Source organism: Carcharodon carcharias (genome assembly GCF_017639515.1).
Source record: "Carcharodon carcharias isolate sCarCar2 chromosome 24 unlocalized genomic scaffold, sCarCar2.pri SUPER_24_unloc_1, whole genome shotgun sequence".
NCBI classification, from domain to species: Eukaryota; Metazoa; Chordata; class Chondrichthyes; order Lamniformes; family Lamnidae; genus Carcharodon; species Carcharodon carcharias.
The window spans coordinates 2,274,905-2,291,843 of NW_024470584.1; the positions used below are offsets into that span (position 1 = coordinate 2,274,905).

General features: G+C 52.6%; 1 protein-coding gene across 1 annotated transcript in view; it reads right to left on the bottom strand.

Annotated features, from left to right (window-relative positions):
- LOC121273472 (cell adhesion molecule 3-like) overlaps window positions 1–7,112 on the bottom strand; it is a 33,645-nt gene extending 26,533 nt beyond the window's left edge. The window contains exons 1-2 of the mRNA XM_041180635.1: window positions 6,664–7,112; window positions 5,490–5,662 (exon numbers count right to left, since the gene is read on the bottom strand). Of these exons, the coding sequence (XP_041036569.1) occupies window positions 5,490–5,662; window positions 6,664–7,112 (622 nt within the window). The remainder of the gene's footprint in view (window positions 1–5,489; window positions 5,663–6,663) is intronic.
- Window positions 7,113–16,939: the final 9,827 nt, after the last annotated feature.

The following is a 16,939-nucleotide window of genomic DNA, read 5'->3' on the forward strand; positions in this document are numbered from 1 at the left end:
TTAGATACAGAGTAAATCTCCCTCTACACTGTCCCCATCAAACACACCCAGGACAGGTACAGCACAGAGTTAGATACAGAGTAAATCTCCCTCTACACTGTTCCCATCAAACACTCCCAGGACAGGTACAGCACAGGGTTAGATACAGAGTAAATCTCCCTCTACACTGTCCCCATCAAACACTCCCAGGACAGGTACAGCACTGGGTTAGATACAGAGTAAATCTCCCTCTACACTGTCCCCATCAAACACTCCCAGGACAGGTACAGCACGGGGTTAGATACAGAGTAAATCTCCCTCTACACTGTCCCCATCAAACACTCCCAGGACAGGTACAGCACGGGGTTAGATACAGAGTAAATCTCCCTCTACACTGTCCCCAGCAAACACTCCCAGGACAGGTACAGCACGGGGTTAGATACAGAGTAAATCTCCCTCTACACTGACCCCATCAAACACTCCCAGGACAGGTACAGCACGGGGTTAGATACAGGGTAAATCTCCCTCTACACTGTCCCCATCAAACACTCCCAGGACAGGTACAGCACGGGGTTAGTTACAGAGTAAATCTCCCTCTACACTGTCCCCATCAAACACTCCCAGGACAGGTACAGCACGGGGTTAAATACAGAGTAAATCTCCCTCTACACTGTCCCCATCAAACACTCCCAGGACAGGTACAGCACGGGGTTACATACAGAGTAAATCTCCCTCTACACTGTCCCCATCAAACACTCCCAGGACAGGTACAGCACGGGGTTAGATACAGAGTAAATCTCCCTCTACACTGACCCCATCAAACACTCCAGGACAGGTACAGCACGGGGTTAGATACAGAGGTAAATCTCCCTCTACACGGTCCCCATCAAACACTCCCAGGACAGGTACAGCACGGGGTTAGTTACAGAGTAAATCTCCCTCTACACTGTCCCCATCAAACTCTCCCAGGACAGGTACAGCACGGGGTTACATACAGAGTAAATCTCCCTCTACACTGTCCCCATCAAACACTCCCAGGACAGGTACAGCATGGGGTTAGATACAGGGTAAATCACCCTCTACACTGTCCCAATCAAACACTCCCTGGACAGGTACAGCACGGGGTTAGATACAGGCTAAATCTCCCTCTACACTGTCCCCATCAAACACTCCCAGGACAGGTACAGCACAGGGTTAGATACAGGGTAAATCTCCCTGTACAATCTCCCTCACCCCTCTCGCCCTCTCTCTTGTAACCAAGGTTTGACGGTCCTTTGCAAAGCGTCTAGAGAAGCCTCACCGCAAAGCGCCAGGCGTCGCTCAGATGGCGCAAGCCATAGTGAGGGGTGGGGTGGGGGTGGGGGGTGGTTGAGGGGGTTGTTGACAGGAGTCATGTGGGACGTACCATTGCCGATGGGAGTCGGGGTTCCAGCAGCCGAGCTGGGAGGCTGGAGTCCTGCGGTAGGTAAGCATCCTCAGAGCCAGCGACCGGTTACGGAGGGGGAGGGAAGGGAGAGGCACAAACGCGTGAGGTACATGATTCGGAGGGAGGGATGGGAGGGATGGGAGGGAGGGAGAAAGCAGAAACAAAACGAGGCGATGGTCATGATGAACGTTCGGCCCATCGAGTCTGCTCCGCCATTCAATCATGGCTGAAAAATTTCTCAACCCCATTCTCCCGCCTTCTCCCCGTAACCTTTGATCCCCCTTACCAATCAAGAACCTATCTATCTCGGTCTTCAATACAGTCAATGACCTGGCCTCCACAGCCTTCTGTGGCAATGAATTCCATGGATTCACCACTCTCTGGCTGAAGAAGTTTCTCCTCATCTCTGTTCTAAAAGGTCTTCCCTTTACTCTGAGGCTGTGCCCTCGGGTCCTAGTCTCTCCTACTAATGGAAACATCTCCCCCACGTCCACTCTATCCAGGCCTTTCAGTATTCTGTAAGTTTCAATCAGATCCCCCCTCATCCTTCTAAACTCCATCGAGTATAGACCCAGAGTCCTCAAACGTTCCTCGTATGTTAAGCCTTTCATTCCTGGGATCGTTCTCGTGAACCTCCTCTGGACCCTTTCCAGGGCCAGAACATCCTTCCTGAGATACGGGGCCCAAAATTGCTCACAATATTCTAAATGTGGTGTGACCAGATCCTTATAAAGCCTCAGCAGCACATCCCTGCTTTTATATTCTAGTCCTCTCGAAATAAAGGCCAACATTGCATTTGCCTTCCTAACTACCGACTCAACCTGCAAGTTAACCTTAAGAGAATCCTGGACTAGGACTCCCAAGTCCCTTTGCACTCCAGATTTCTGAATTCTCTCCCCATTTAGAAAATAGTCTATGCCTCTATTCTTCCTACCAAAGTGCATGACCTCACACTTCCTCACGTTGTATCTCCCCCACCCCTCCCAAACCTTCTCTGCTCGAGGGATTACAATCCCGGCTTCTCCAGTCTCCCCGCAGGGGCTGACCTCCCCTCATCCCTGGAACCTTCCGGTAAATTCTACCCCCCTCCCCACCGCCCCCCGCACCCTCTCCAAGGCCTCGACTCCCCTTCCCAAAGCGAGGGGCCCGAAATCGGGACCCACCCCAGAGCAATTTGGAGGCCGGGGAAGCCATTCGGCCCCTTTGAGCCAGCTCCGCCCTCCCACGAGCCTGTGGTTGATCTCCCATCGCCTCTCCGCTTCCCGCCTCCCTCCCTCCCTATCCCCGACTCCCTCCGGGTCCCCAAACCTCTCAGCCTCTGCTCCGAACCTCCTCTCCGATGGAGCACCCTCCTGGGGGAGGGAATTCCAGAGGTCCGCTACCCTCGGAGTGAAGAAATTCCTCCTCGTCCCAGTCCAAAATGGCCGCCCCCCCCTCCCCCCCTCCACCCCGCTCCCCCGGAGTCTGTGACTCCCTCGGTCCGAGATTCCCCGGAATCAGCCTCGCAGCTTTCGGCTCCTCAAACCCTCTGAGGATTTTATCCGTCTCAATGTGATCACCTCTCATTCTCCTGAACTCCATGGGACACAGACCCAATCTTCTCCGCCCCTCTTCCTGACCTGTACCATGACTCTGGAAGGACGTCCACCTTTGCCCCTCCCCCCACATTGGCCGTGCACCCACACCTCACCAAACCCACCACCCCACCCCCCCACCCCCACCCCTACCATTCCCCTGCCTCCGGCCACTGCCCCCTTCAGCCAGGAGGACGTCTCCCACAAAGTCCTCCTCTCGCAGTCCCGCTCTGCCATGAGGAGGGTGACAGAGGGTGGGCGAGGGGATAGGGAGTGAGGAGGGAAGGGGGCCTAAACCTGACACACGGGAGAAAAAGGAGAGACAGGGAGAGAGAAACAGAGAGAGAGAGAGAGAAAGAGAGAGAGAGAGGAAGAGAGACAGGGGCAATATAAGAGAGAGAGAAAAAGAGAGGGTCAGAGAAAGAGTCAGAGACAGAGAAAGAGAGAGAGAAACAGAAAAATAGAGACAGAGAAAGAAAGAGATACAGAGAAAAAGAGAGAGAGAAAGAGAGAGACATGGGGAGAGACAGAGAGAGAGGGAGACAGAGAACAACAGAGAGACAGAGACAGAGACAAAGAAAGTGAGAGAGACAGATAAAGAGAGAGAGAGACAGAGAGAGAGGCAGAGAGACAGCGAGAGGGAGAGAGAGACAGAGAAAGAGAGAAACAGAGAGAAAGAGAGAGAGGGAGAGACACAGAGAGAGAGATACAGAGACAGAGAAAAAGAGACACTGAGAAAGAGAGATAGAGAGAGACAGAGAGAGGCAGAGAGAGACAGAAAGAGAGTCAGAGAGAGAGACAAAGAAAGAGAGCAGCAAGAGAGAGAGACACAGAGAGAGAGAGGCAGAGAGAATGAGAGAGAGGGGCAGAGAGAGAGAGAGGGAGTCAGAGACAGAGAAAGAGATAGAGAGAGACAGAGAGAGAGGCAGAGAGAATGAGAGAGAGAGAGACAGAGAGAAAGGCAGAGAGACAGAGAGAGGGAGAGAGAGAGAGACATAGAAAGAGAGAAACAGAGAGAAAGGCAGAGAGAGAAAGAGAGAGAAGGAAAGACAGAGAGAGAGAGAGAGATACAGAGACAGAGAAGAAGAGAGACAGAGAAAGAGAGATAGAGAGAGACAGAAAGAGGGAGAGAGACAGACAGAGGGAGGGAGACAAAGAGAGAGAGGCAGAGTGAGAGAGAGAGGCAGAGGGAGAGAGAGACAGAGGGAGAGAGAGAGACAGAGAGCATGAGTGACAACAGAGAGACAGAAACAGGGGGAGAGAAAACAAGAAACGAGAGAGGGGGAGAAAAGGGGAATGAGAAAGAGAGAAGAGGAGAGAGAAAACACAAGAAGGAGGAGAGAGGAGAGGGGATTGAGGGATAGAAGTAGCGAGGGAGAATGAGGGGAGGGAGGGGAGAGGAGAGACAGAGGGTTGAGAGAGCAGGAGAAGAGAGAAAAAGAGAGAGGGAGAGAGAAGAGGGAATGGAGGAAGAGAGGGAAGAGAATGAGAGAACAGGAAAAGGGAGAGAGAGAAAGGGATTGAGAGAGATGAGAGAGAGTGGGGAGAAGAGGAAGAGGAGAGAGAGAGAGTGTGTGAGAGAGAGAGAACAGGAAGACGAGGGTGAATGAGGAGGAGAGAGGGAAGGAGAGGGTTGAGAGATGGAAGGCTGTAAAACGCCTGGAGGAAGAGAGAGAGGGGATGACGAAGAAGCAGAAAGAAGTGGAGAACTGGTTGGAAGAGATTGTGGATGAAGGGAAGGAATAAGCTATTACAGAAGAGGTGAAGAAAATGGGCGGTGACACAGGGTTAAATCTAAACCCCTAAACCGTGAGAGTCCTCACCCCCTTCCCCCCACAAACTGTGGGACTCCTCACCCCCTCCCCCCCACAAACTGTGGGACTCCTCACCACACCCCCTCCCCCCAAACAATGGGACACCTCACCCCCTCCCCCTAAACAATGGGACACCTCACCCCCTCCCCCTAAACAATGGGACACCTCACTCACTCCCCCTAAACAGTGGGAGACCTCACCCCCTCCCCCTAAACAATGGGACACCTTACACCCTCCCCCTAAACAATGGGAGACCTCACCCCCTCCCCCTAAACAATGGGACACCTTACACCCTCCCCCTAAACAATGGGACACCTCACCCCCTCCCCCTAAACAATGGGACACCTCACCCCCTCCCCCCTAAACAATGGGACACCTCACCCCCTCCCCCTAAACAGTGGGAGACCTCACCCCCTCCCCCTAAACAATGGGACACCTCACCCCCTCCCCCTAAACAATAGGACACCTTACCCCCTCCCCCTAAACAGTGGGACACCTCACCCCCTCCCCCTAAACAGTGGGAGACCTCACCCCCTCCCCCATCCCCCTAAACAGTGGGACTCCACCCTCTGGAAGACGAATGCCTGGGGAAGGGTGAATCTGGGTGGGAGACCAGGTCGCGCTGTCCCCCGGCACTCTGGGCCCCCTCGAGCAGCGCCCTCTGCCCTTCCATCCCCAGCGCACTGCAGTGCTCACCATGGACAGTCAGCGAGTAATTGCGATAGGCAGTCCCAATGATGTTGGAGGCAGCACAGCGATACACCCCATCGTCACTCTTATTCAGGAAGCTGAATGTCAGGTTCTCGCTCCGGGGGATAGCTCGCTCTGACAGATCCCCACTGAACTTGATCCAGGAGAACACGCTGGGTCTAGAGAGGCAGGGAACAAGGGCAAGGTCAGCTCACTGGACACAAAACTCAACCAACTAAAGGTCAGATAGAGAGAAAATCCCCCTGTGCACTGTCCCCATCAAACACTCCCAGGACAGGTACAGCATGGGGTTAGATACAGAGTAAATCTCCCTCGACAATGTCCCCATCAAACACTCCCAGGACAGGTACAGCACGGGGTTAGATACAGAGTAAATCTCCCCCTACACTGTCCCCATCAAACACTCCCAGGACAGGTACAGCACAGGGTTAGATACAGAGTAAATCTCCCCCTACACTGTCCCCATCAAACACTCCCAGGACAGGTACAGCACAGGGTTAGATACAGAGTAAATCTCCCCCTACACTGTCCCCATCAAACACTCCCAGGACAAGTACAGCACGGGGTTAGATACAGAGTAAATCTCCCCCTACACTGTCCCCAACAAACACTTCCAGGACAGGTACAGCACGGGGTTAGATACAGAGTAAATCTCCCCCTACACTGTCCCCATCAAACACTCCCAAGACAGGTACAGCACAGGGTTAGATACAGAGTAAATCTCCCTCTACACTGTCCCTATCAAACACTCCCAGGACAGGTACAGCACGGGGTTAGATACAGAGTAAATCTCCCCCTACACTGTCCCCATCAAACACTTCCAGGACAGGTACAGCACGGGGTTAGATACAGAGTAAATCTCCCCCTACACTGTCCCCATCAAACCGTCCCAGGACAGGTACAGCACGGGGTTAGATACAGAGTAAATCTCCCTCTATACTGTCCCCATCAAACACTCCCAGTACAGGTACAGCACGGGGTTAGATACAGAGTAAATCTCCCTCTACACTGTCCCCATCAAACACTCCCAGGACAGGTACAGCACGGGGTTAGATGCAGAGTAAAGCTCCCTCTACACTGTCCCCATCAATCACTCCCAGGACAGGTACAGCACGGGGTTAGATACAGAGTAAATCTCCCTCTAAACTGGAGTACTCACTCTGGGTTCCCTCTCCCGATGCAGCGAAGGGTAAACTCCTCACCTTCTTCTGGGACAGCTTTGGAAGCCCGTATCTCGATGTAGGGGGTGTCTGTGGACGAGAGCAGGACAGAGTTGGTTGGTACAGTCGGACGGGGTGGCAGTTGGCTGGGGAAGAGCAGTATCCCCATGAGATGAGTCATTTCGAGCTGCAGGGCACCAATCGGTTCACTGCGAACTTTCACCCCGAGCAGTAAGAATCCTTCGGGCGGCGTTTTTGGCTGGTGAACACCCAGATGCCAAATTATCTGGCGGTGCCAAGAAAGCGTGGCGTACCCGAGTCCCCAGACACCCGGCAGTGAGAGACGGGACCGAGATGCTCCTGTCTCCAGACTACCCTCGGTGGCAAAAGGGACTTTTGGGATATTCAATACTGCAAGTGTATGAGAAACAGAAATGAAGCAGGTCATCCCATCAGAAGGGGTTTGGGTCCATTGGGATTGCGGACAGTGGGAGTGAATGGGAAGTGGTTTGGGTCCATTGGGATTGTGGACAGTGGGAGTGAATGGGATGGGGTTTGGGTCCATTGGGATTGCGGACAGTGGGAGTGAAAGGGAAGGGGTTTGTGTCCATTGGGATTGTGGACAGTGGGAATGAATGGGAATGGGTTTGGGTCAATTGTGATTGTAGGCAGTGGGAGTGAATGGGAATAGGTTTGGTCCATTGGGATTGTGGACAGTGAGAGTGAATGGGAAGTTGTTTGGGTCTATTGGGATTGTGGACAGAGGGAGTGATTGGGAAGGTGTTTGGGTCTATTGGGATTGTGGACAGAGGGAGTGACTCGGAAATGGTTTGAGTCCATTGGGATTGTGGACATTGGGAGTGAATGGGAAGAGGTTTGGGTCCATTGGGATTGTGGGCAGTGGGAGTGAATGGCAAGGGGTTTGGGTCCATTGGGATTGTGGACAGAGGGAGTGAATGGGAAGGGGTTTGGGTCCATTGGGATTGTGGACCATGGGAGCGAATGGGAAGAGGTTTGGGTCGATTGGGATTGTGGACAGTGGGAGTGAAAGGGAAGGTTTCGGGGTCCAATGGGGTTGTGGACAGTGGGAGTGAATGGGAAGGGGTTTGGGTCCATTGGGATTGTGGACAGTGGGAGTGAATGGGAAGGGGTTAGGGTCCATTGGGATTGTGGACAGTGGGAGTGAATGGGCAGGGGTTTGGGTCCATTGGGATTGTGGACCGTGGGAGTGAATGGGAAGGGGTTAGGTTCCATTGGGATTGTGGACAGTGGGAGTGAATGGGAAGGGGTTTGGGTCCATGGGATTGTGGACAGGGGGAGTGAATGGGAAGGAGTTTAGGTCCATTGGAATTGTGTACAGTGGGAGTAAAAGGGAAGGGGTTTCGGACGATTGGGATTGTGTACAGTGGGAGTGAAAGGGAAGGGGTTGGGGTCCATTGGGAATGAGGACAGTGGGAGTGAATGGGAAGGGGTTTGGGTCCATTGGGATTGTGGACAGTGGGAGTGAATGGGAAGGGGTTTGGGTCCATTGGGATTGTGGACAGTGGGAGTGAATGGGAAGGGGTTTGGGTCCATTGGGATTGTGGACCATGGGAGCGAATGGGAAGAGGTTTGGGTCGATTGGGATTGTGGACATTGGGAGTGAATAGGAAGAGGTTTGGGTCCATTAGGATTGTGGACAGTGGGAGTGAATGGGAAGGGTTTTGGGTCGATTGGGATTGTGGACAGTGGGAGTGAAAGGGAAGGTGTTTGTGTCCATTGGGATTGTGGACCGTGGGAGTGAATAGGAAGGGGTTTGGGTCCATTGGGATTGTGGACAGGGGGAGTGAATGGGAAGGGGTTTGGATCCATTGGGATTGTGGACAGTGGGAGTGAATGGGAATGGGTTTGGGTCCATTGTGATTGTAGGCAGTGGGAGTGAATGGGAAGAGGTTTGGTCCATTGGGATTGTGGACAGTGAGAGTGAATGGGAAGTTGTTTGGGTCTATTGGGATTGTGGACAGAGGGAATGAATGGGAAATGGTTTGAGTCCATTGGGATTGTGGACAGAGGGAGTGAATGGGAAGAGGTTTGGGTCCATTGGGATTGTGGGCAGTGGGAGTGAATGGGAAGTTGTTTGGGTCTATTGGGATTGTGGACAGAGGGAGTGATTGGGAAGGTGTTTGGGTCTATTGGGATTGTGGACAGAGGGACTGAATGGGAAATGGTTTGAGTCCATTGGGATTGTGGACAGAGGGAGTGAATGGGAAGAGGTTTGGGTTCATTGGGATTGTGGGCAGTGGGAGTGAATGGGAAGGGGTTTGGGTCCATTGGGATTGTGGACAGAGGGAGTGAATGGGAAGGGGTTTGGGTCCATTGGGATTGTGGACCATGGGAGCGAATGGGAAGAGGTTTGGGTCGACTGGGATTGTGGACAGTGGGAGTGAAAGGGAAGGGGTCGGGGTCCATTGGGGTTGTGGACAGTGGGAGTGAATGGGAAGGGGTTTGGGTACATTGGGATTGTGGACAGTGGGAGGGAATGGGAATGGGATTGGGTCCATTGTGATTGTGGGCAGTGGGAGTGAATGGGATGAGGTTTGGTCCATTGGGATTGTGGACAGTGAGAGTGAAAGGGAACGGCTTTGGGACCATTGGGATTGTGGACAGTGGGAGCGAATGGGAAGGGGTTAGGATCCATTGGGATTGTGGACAGTGGTTGTGAATGGGAAGGGGTTTGGGTCCATTGGGATTGTGGACTGGGGAGTGAATGGGAAGGAGTTTAGGTCCATTGGAATTGTGTACAGTGGGAGTAAAAGGGAAGGGGTTTCGGACGATTGGGATTATGTAGAGTGGGAGTGAAAGGGAAGGGGTTGGGGTCCATTGGGATTGAGGACAGTGGGAGTGAATGGGAAGGGGTTTGGGTCCTTTGGGATTGTGGACAGTGGGAGTGAATGGGAAGGGGTTTGGGTCCATTGGGATTGTGGACAGTGGGAGTGAATGGGAAGGGGTTTGGGTCCATTGGGATTGTGGACCATGGGAGCGAATGGGAAGAGGTTTGGGTCGATTGGGATTGTGGACCATGGGAGTTAAAGGGAAGGGGTCGGGGTCCTTTGGGGTTGTGGACAGTGGGAGTGAATGGGACGGGGTTTGGTTCCATTGGGATTGTGGACAGTGGGAGTGAATGGGAATGGGTTTGGGTCCATTGTGATTTTAGACAGTGGGAGTGAATGGGAAGGGGTTTGGGTCCATTGGGATTGTGGACAGTGGGAGTGAATGGGAAGTTGTTTGGGTCTATTGGGATTGTGGACAGAGGGAGTGAAATGTTAATGGTTTGAGTCCATTGGGATTGTGGACATTGGGAGTGAATGGGAAGGGGTTTGGGTCCATTGGGATTGTGGGCAGTGGGAGTGACTGGGAAGGTGTTTGGGTCCATTGGGATTGTGGACAGTGGGAGTGAAAGGGAAGGGGTTGGGGTCCATTGGGATTGTGGACAGTGGAGTGAATGGGAAGGGGTTTAGTTCCATTGGGATTGTGCACAGTGGGAGGGAATGGGAAGTTGTTTGGGTCTATTGGGATTGTGGACAGAGGGAGTGATTGGGAAGGTGTTTGGGTCCATTGGGATTGTGGACATTGGGAGTGAATAGGAAGAGGTTTGGGTACATTAGGATTGTGGACAGAGGGAGTGATTGGGAAGGTGTTTGGGTCTATTGGGATTGTGGACAGAGGGACTGAATGGGAAATAGTTTGAGTCCATTGGGATTGTGGACAGAGGGAGTGAATGGGAAGAGGTTTGGGTCCATTGGGATTGTGGGCAGTGGGAGTGAATGGGAAGGGGTTTGGGTCCATTGGGATTGTGGACAGAGGGAGTGAATGGGAAGGGGTTTGGGTCCATTGGGATTGTGGACCATGGGAGCGAATGGGAAGAGGTTTGGGTCGACTGGGATTGTGGACAGTGGGAGTGAAAGGGAAGGGGTCGGGGTCCATTGGGGTTGTGGACAGTGGGAGTGAATGGGAAGGGGTTTGGGTACATTGGGATTGTGGACAGTTGGAGGGAATGGGAATGGGATTGGGTCCATTGTGATTGTGGGCAGTGGGAGTGAATGGGAAGAGGTTTGGTCCATTGGGATTGTGGACAGTGAGAGTGAAAGGGAACGGCTTTGGGACCATTGGGATTGTGGACAGTGGGAGCGAATGGGAAGGGGTTAGGATCCATTGGGATTGTGGACAGTGGTTGTGAATGGGAAGGGGTTTGGGTCCATTGGGATTGTGGACTGGGGAGTGAATGGGAAGGAGGTTAGGTCCATTGGAATTGTGTACAGTGGGAGTAAAAGGGAAGGGGTTTCGGACGATTGGGATTATGTAGAGTGGGAGTGAAAGGGAAGGGGTTGGGGTCCATTGGGATTGAGGACAGTGGGAGTGAATGGGAAGGGGTTTGGGTCCTTTGGGATTGTGGACAGTGGGAGTGAATGGGAAGGGGTTTGGGTCCATTGGGATTGTGGACAGTGGGAGTGAATGGGAAGGGGTTTGGGTCCATTGGGATTGTGGACCATGGGAGCGAATGGGAAGAGGTTTGGGTCGATTGGGATTGTGGAGCATGGGAGTTAAAGGGAAGGGGTGGGGGTCCTTTGGGGTTGTGGACAGTGGGAGTGAATGGGACGGGGTTTGGGTCCATTGGGATTGTGGACAGTGGGAGTGAATGGGAATGGGTTTGGGTCCATTGTGATTTTAGACAGTGGGAGTGAATGGGAAGGGGTTTGGGTCCATTGGGATTGTGGACAGTGGGAGTGAATGGGAGGTTGTTTGGGTCTATTGGGATTGTGGACAGAGGGAGTGAAAGGTTAATGGTTTGGGTCCATTGGGATTGTGGGCAGTGGGAGTGACTGGGAAGGTGTTTGGGTCCATTGGGATCGTGGACAGTGGGAGTGAAAGGGAAGGGGTTGGGGTCCATTGGGATTGTGGACAGTGGAGTGATTGGGAAGGGGTTTAGTTCCATTGGGATTGTGCACAGTGGGAGGGAATGGGAAGTTGTTTGGGTCTATTGGGATTGTGGACAGAGGGAGTGATTGGGAAGGTGTTTGAGTCCATTGGGATTGTGGACATTGGGAGTGAATAGGAAGAGGTTTGGGTCCATTAGGATTGTGGACAGTGGGAGTGATTGGGAAGGGTTTTGGGTCGATTGGATTGTGGACAGTGGGAGTGAAAGGGAAGGGGTTTGGGTCCATTGGGATTGTGGACAGAGGGAGTGAATGGGAAGGGGTTTGGGTCCATTGGGATTGTGGGCAGTGGGAGTGACTGGGAAGGTGTTTGGGTCCATTGGGATTGTGGACAGTGGGAGTGAAAGGGAAGGGGTTGGGGTCCATTGGGATTGTGGACAGTGGAGTGAATGGGAAGGGGTTTAGTTCCATTGGGATTGTGCACAGTGGGAGGGAATGGGAAGTTGTTTGGGTCTATTGGGATTGTGGACAGAGGGAGTGATTGGGAAGGTGTTTGGGTCCATTGGGATTGTGGACATTGGGAGTGAATAGGAAGAGGTTTGGGTACATTAGGATTGTGGACAGAGGGAGTGATTGGGAAGGTGTTTGAGTCCATTGGGATTGTGGACATTGGGAGTGAATAGGAAGAGGTTTGGGTCCATTAGGATTGTGGACAGTGGGAGTGATTGGGAAGGGTTTTGGGTCGATTGGATTGTGGACAGTGGGAGTGAAAGGGAAGGGGTTTGGGTCCATTGGGATTGTGGACAGAGGGAGTGAATGGGAAGGGGTTTGGGTCCATTGTGATTGTGGGCAGTGGGAGTGACTGGGAAGGTGTTTGGGTCCATTGGGATTGTGGACAGTGGGAGTGAAAGGGAAGGGGTTGGGGTCCATTGGGATTGTGGACAGTGGAGTGAATGGGAAGGGGTTTAGTTCCATTGGGATTGTGCACAGTGGGAGGGAATGGGAAGTTGTTTGGGTCTATTGGGATTGTGGACAGAGGGAGTGATTGGGAAGGTGTTTGGGTCCATTGGGATTGTGGACATTGGGAGTGAATAGGAAGAGGTTTGGGTACATTAGGATTGTGGACAGAGGGAGTGATTGGGAAGGTGTTTGGGTCTATTGGGATTGTGGACAGAGGGAGTGAATGGGAAATAGTTTGAGTCCATTGGGATTGTGGACATTGGGAGTGAATGGGAAGGGGTTTGGGTCCATTGGGATTGTGGGCAGTGGGAGTGAATGGGAAGGGGTTTGGGTCCATTGGGATTGTGGACAGAGGGAGTGAATGGGAAGGGGTTTGGGTCCATTGGGATTGTGGACCATGGGAGCGAATGGGAAGAGGTTTGGGTCGACTGGGATTGTGGACAGTGGGAGTGAAAGGGAAGGGGTCGGGGTCCATTGGGGTTGTGGACAGTGGGAGTGAATGGGAAGGGGTTTGGGTACATTGGGATTGTGGACAGTTGGAGGGAATGGGAGGTTGTTTGGGTCTATTGGGATTGTGGACAGAGGGAGTGAAAGGTTAATGGTTTGGGTCCATTGGGATTGTGGGCAGTGGGAGTGACTGGGAAGGTGTTTGGGTCCATTGGGATCGTGGACAGTGGGAGTGAAAGGGAAGGGGTTGGGGTCCATTGGGATTGTGGACAGTGGAGTGATTGGGAAGGGGTTTAGTTCCATTGGGATTGTGCACAGTGGGAGGGAATGGGAAGTTGTTTGGGTCTATTGGGATTGTGGACAGAGGGAGTGAATGGGAGGGTTTGGGTCCATTGGGATTGTGGACATTGGGAGTGAATAGGAAGAGGTTTGGGTCCATTGGGATTGTGGACAGTGGGAGTGAATGGAAGGGTTTTGGGTCGATTGGATTGTGGACAGTGGGAGTGAAAGGGAAGGTGTTTGGACCATTAGGATTGTGCACCGTGGGAGTGAATGGGAAGGGTTTCGGTCATTGGGATTGTGGACAGAGGAGTGAATGGGAAGGGGTTTGTGTCCAATGGGATTGTGGACCGTGGGAGTGAATGGGAAGAGGTTTGGGTCTATTAGGGATTGTGGACAGTGGGAGTGAAAGGGAAGGGTGTGGGGTCCATTGGGATTGTGGACAGTGGGAGTGAATGGGAAGGGTTTTGGAGTCCATTGGGATTGTGGACAGGGGGAGCTGAATGGGAAGGTGTTTGGGTCCAATGGGTTGTGGACAGTGGGAGTGAATGGGAAGGGGTTTGGTCCGTTGGGATTTTGGACAGTGAGAGTGAATGGGAAGGGGTTTGTGTCCATTGGGATTGTGGACAGTGGGAGTGAATGGGAAGGGGTTTGTGTCCATTGGGATTGTGGACAGTGGGAGTGAATGGGAAGGGGTTTGGGTCCATTGGGATTGTGGACAGTGGGAGTGAATGGGAAGGGGTTTGGGTCCATTGGTTTTGTGGACAGTGGGAGTGAATGGGAAGGTGTTTGGGTCCATTGGGATTGTGGACATTGGGAGTGAATGGGAAGAGGTTTGGGTCTATTGGGATTGTGGACAGAGGGAGTGAATGGGAAATGGTTTGAGTCCAATGGGATTGTGGACAGTGGGAGTGAATGGGAAGGGTTTTGGGTCCATTGGGATTGTGGACAGTGGGAGGGAATGGGAATGGGCTTGGGTCCATTGTGATTGTGGGCAGTGGGAGTGAATGGGAAGAGGTTTGGTCCATTGGGATTGTGGACAGTGAGAGTGAAAGGGAACGGCTTTGGGACCATTGGGATTGTGGACAGTGGGATTGAATGGGAAGGGGGTTGGATCCATTGGGATTGTGGACAGTGGGAGTGAATGGGAAGGGGATTGGGTCCATTGGGATTGTGGACAGAGGGAGTGATTGGGAAGGTGTTTGGGTCTATTGGGATTGTGGACTGAGGGACTGAATGGGAAATGGTTTGAGTCCATTGGGATTGTGGACATTGGGAGTGAATGGGAAGAGGTTTGGGTCCATTGGGATTCTGGACAGAGGGAGTGAATGGGAAGTGGTTTGGGTCCATTGGGATTGTGGACCATGGGAGCGAATGGGAAGAGGTTTGGGTCGATTGGGATTGTGGACAGTGGGAGTGAAAGGGAAGGGGTCGGGGTCCATTGGGGTTGTGGACAGTGGGAGTCAATGGGAAGGGGTTGGAGTCCATTGGGATTGTGGACAGGGGGAGCGAATTGGAATGTGTTTGGGTCCAATGGGATGGTAGGCTTTGGGAGTGAATGGGAAGAGGTTTGGTCCGTTGGGATTTTGGACAGTGAGAGTGAATGGGAAGGGGTTTGTGTCCATTGGGATTGTGGACAGTGGGAGTGAATGGGAAGGGGTTTGTGTCCATTGGGATTGTGGACAGTGGGAGTGAATAGGAAGGGGTTTGGGTCCATTGGGATTGTGGACAGTGGGAGTGAATGGGAAGGGGTTTGGGTCCATTGGTTTTGTGGACAGTGGGAGTGAATGGGAAGGTGTTTGGGTCCATTGGGATTGTGGACATTGGGAGTGAATGGGAAGAGGTTTGGGTCTATTGGGATTGTGGACAGAGGGAGTGAATGGGAAATGGTTTGAGTCCAATGGGATTGTGGACAGTGGGAGTGAATGGGAAGGGTTTTGGGTCCATTGTGATTGTGGACAGGTGGATTGAATGGGAAGGGTTTTGGGTCCATTGGGATTGTGGACAGTGGGAGTGAATGGGAAGTTGATTGGGTCTATTGGGATTGTGGACAGAGGGAGTGATTGGGAAGGTGTTTGGGTCTATTGGGATTGTGGACAGAGGGAGTGAATGGGAAATATTTTGAGTCCATTGGGATTGTGGACAGTGGGAGTGAATGGGAAGGGCTTTTTTGTCCATTGGGATTGTGGACAGGGGGAGTGAATGTGAAGGGGTTTGGGTCCATTGGGATTGTGGACAGTGGGAGGGAATGGGAATGGGCTTGGGTCCATTGTGATTGTGGGCAGTGGGAGTGAATGGGAAGAGGTTTGGTCCATTGGGATTGTGGACAGTGAGAGTGAAAGGGAAGGGGTTTGGGTACATTGGGATTGTGGACAGAGGGAGTGATTGGGAAGGTGTTTGGGTCTATTGGGATTGTGGACCGAGGGAGTGAAAAGGAATTGGTTTGAGTACATTGGGATTGTGGACATTGGGAGTGAATGGGAAGAGGTTTGGGTCCATTGGGATTCTGGACAGAGGGAGTGAATGGGAAGTGGTTTGGGTCCATTGGGATTGTGGACCATGGGAGCGAATGGGAAGAGGTTTGGGTCGATTGGGATTGTGGACAGTGGGAGTGAAAGGGAAGGGGTCGGGGTCCATTGGGGTTGTGGACAGTGGGAGTGAATGGGAAGGGGTTTGGGTCCATTGGGATTGTGGACAGTGGGAGGGAATGGGAATGGGTTTGGGTCCATTGTGATTGTGGGCAGTGGGAGTGAATGGGAAGAGGATGGTCCATTGGGATTGTGGACAGTGAGAGTGAAAGTGAACGGCTTGGGACCATTGGGATTGTGGACAGTGGGAGTGAATGGGAAGGGGTTAGGATCCATTGGGATTGTGGACAGTGGGAGTGAATGGGAAGGGGTTTGGGTCCATTGGGATTGTGGACTGGGGAGTGAATGGGAAGGCGTTTATGTCCATTGGAATTGTGTACAGTGGGAGTAAAAGGGAAGGGGTTTCGGACGATTGGGATTATGTAGAGTGGGAGTGAAAGGGAAGTGGTTGGGGTCCATTGGGATTGAGGACAGTGGGAGTGAATGGGAAGGGGTTTGGGTCCTTTGGGATTTTGGACAGTGGGAGTGAATGGGAAGGTGTTTGGGTCCATTGGGATTGTGGACAGTGGGAGTGAATGGGAAGGGGTTTGGGTCGATTGGGATTGTGGACAGTGGGAGTGAAAGGGAAGGGGTTGGGCACCATTGGGATTGTGGACCGTGGAGTGAATGGGACGGGGTTTGGGTCCATTGGGATTGTGGACAGTGGGAGTGAATGGGAAATGTTTTGAGTCCATTGGGATTGTGGACAGTGGGAGTGAATGGGAAGGGCTTTTTTGTCCATTGGGATTGTGGACAGGGGGAGTGAATGTGAAGGTGTTTGGGTCCATTGGGATTGTGGTCAGTGGGAGGGAATGGGAATGGGTTTGGGTCCATTGTGATTGTGGGCAGTGGGAGTGAATGGGAAGAGGTTTGGTCCATTGGGATTGTGGACAGTGAGAGTGAAAGGGAACGGCTTTGGGACCATTGGGATTGTGGACAGTGGGAGTGAATGGGAAGGGGTTTGGATCCATTTGGATTGTGGACAGTGGGAGTGAATGGGAAGTTGTTTGGGTCTATTGGGATTGTGGACAGAGGGAGTGATTGGGAAG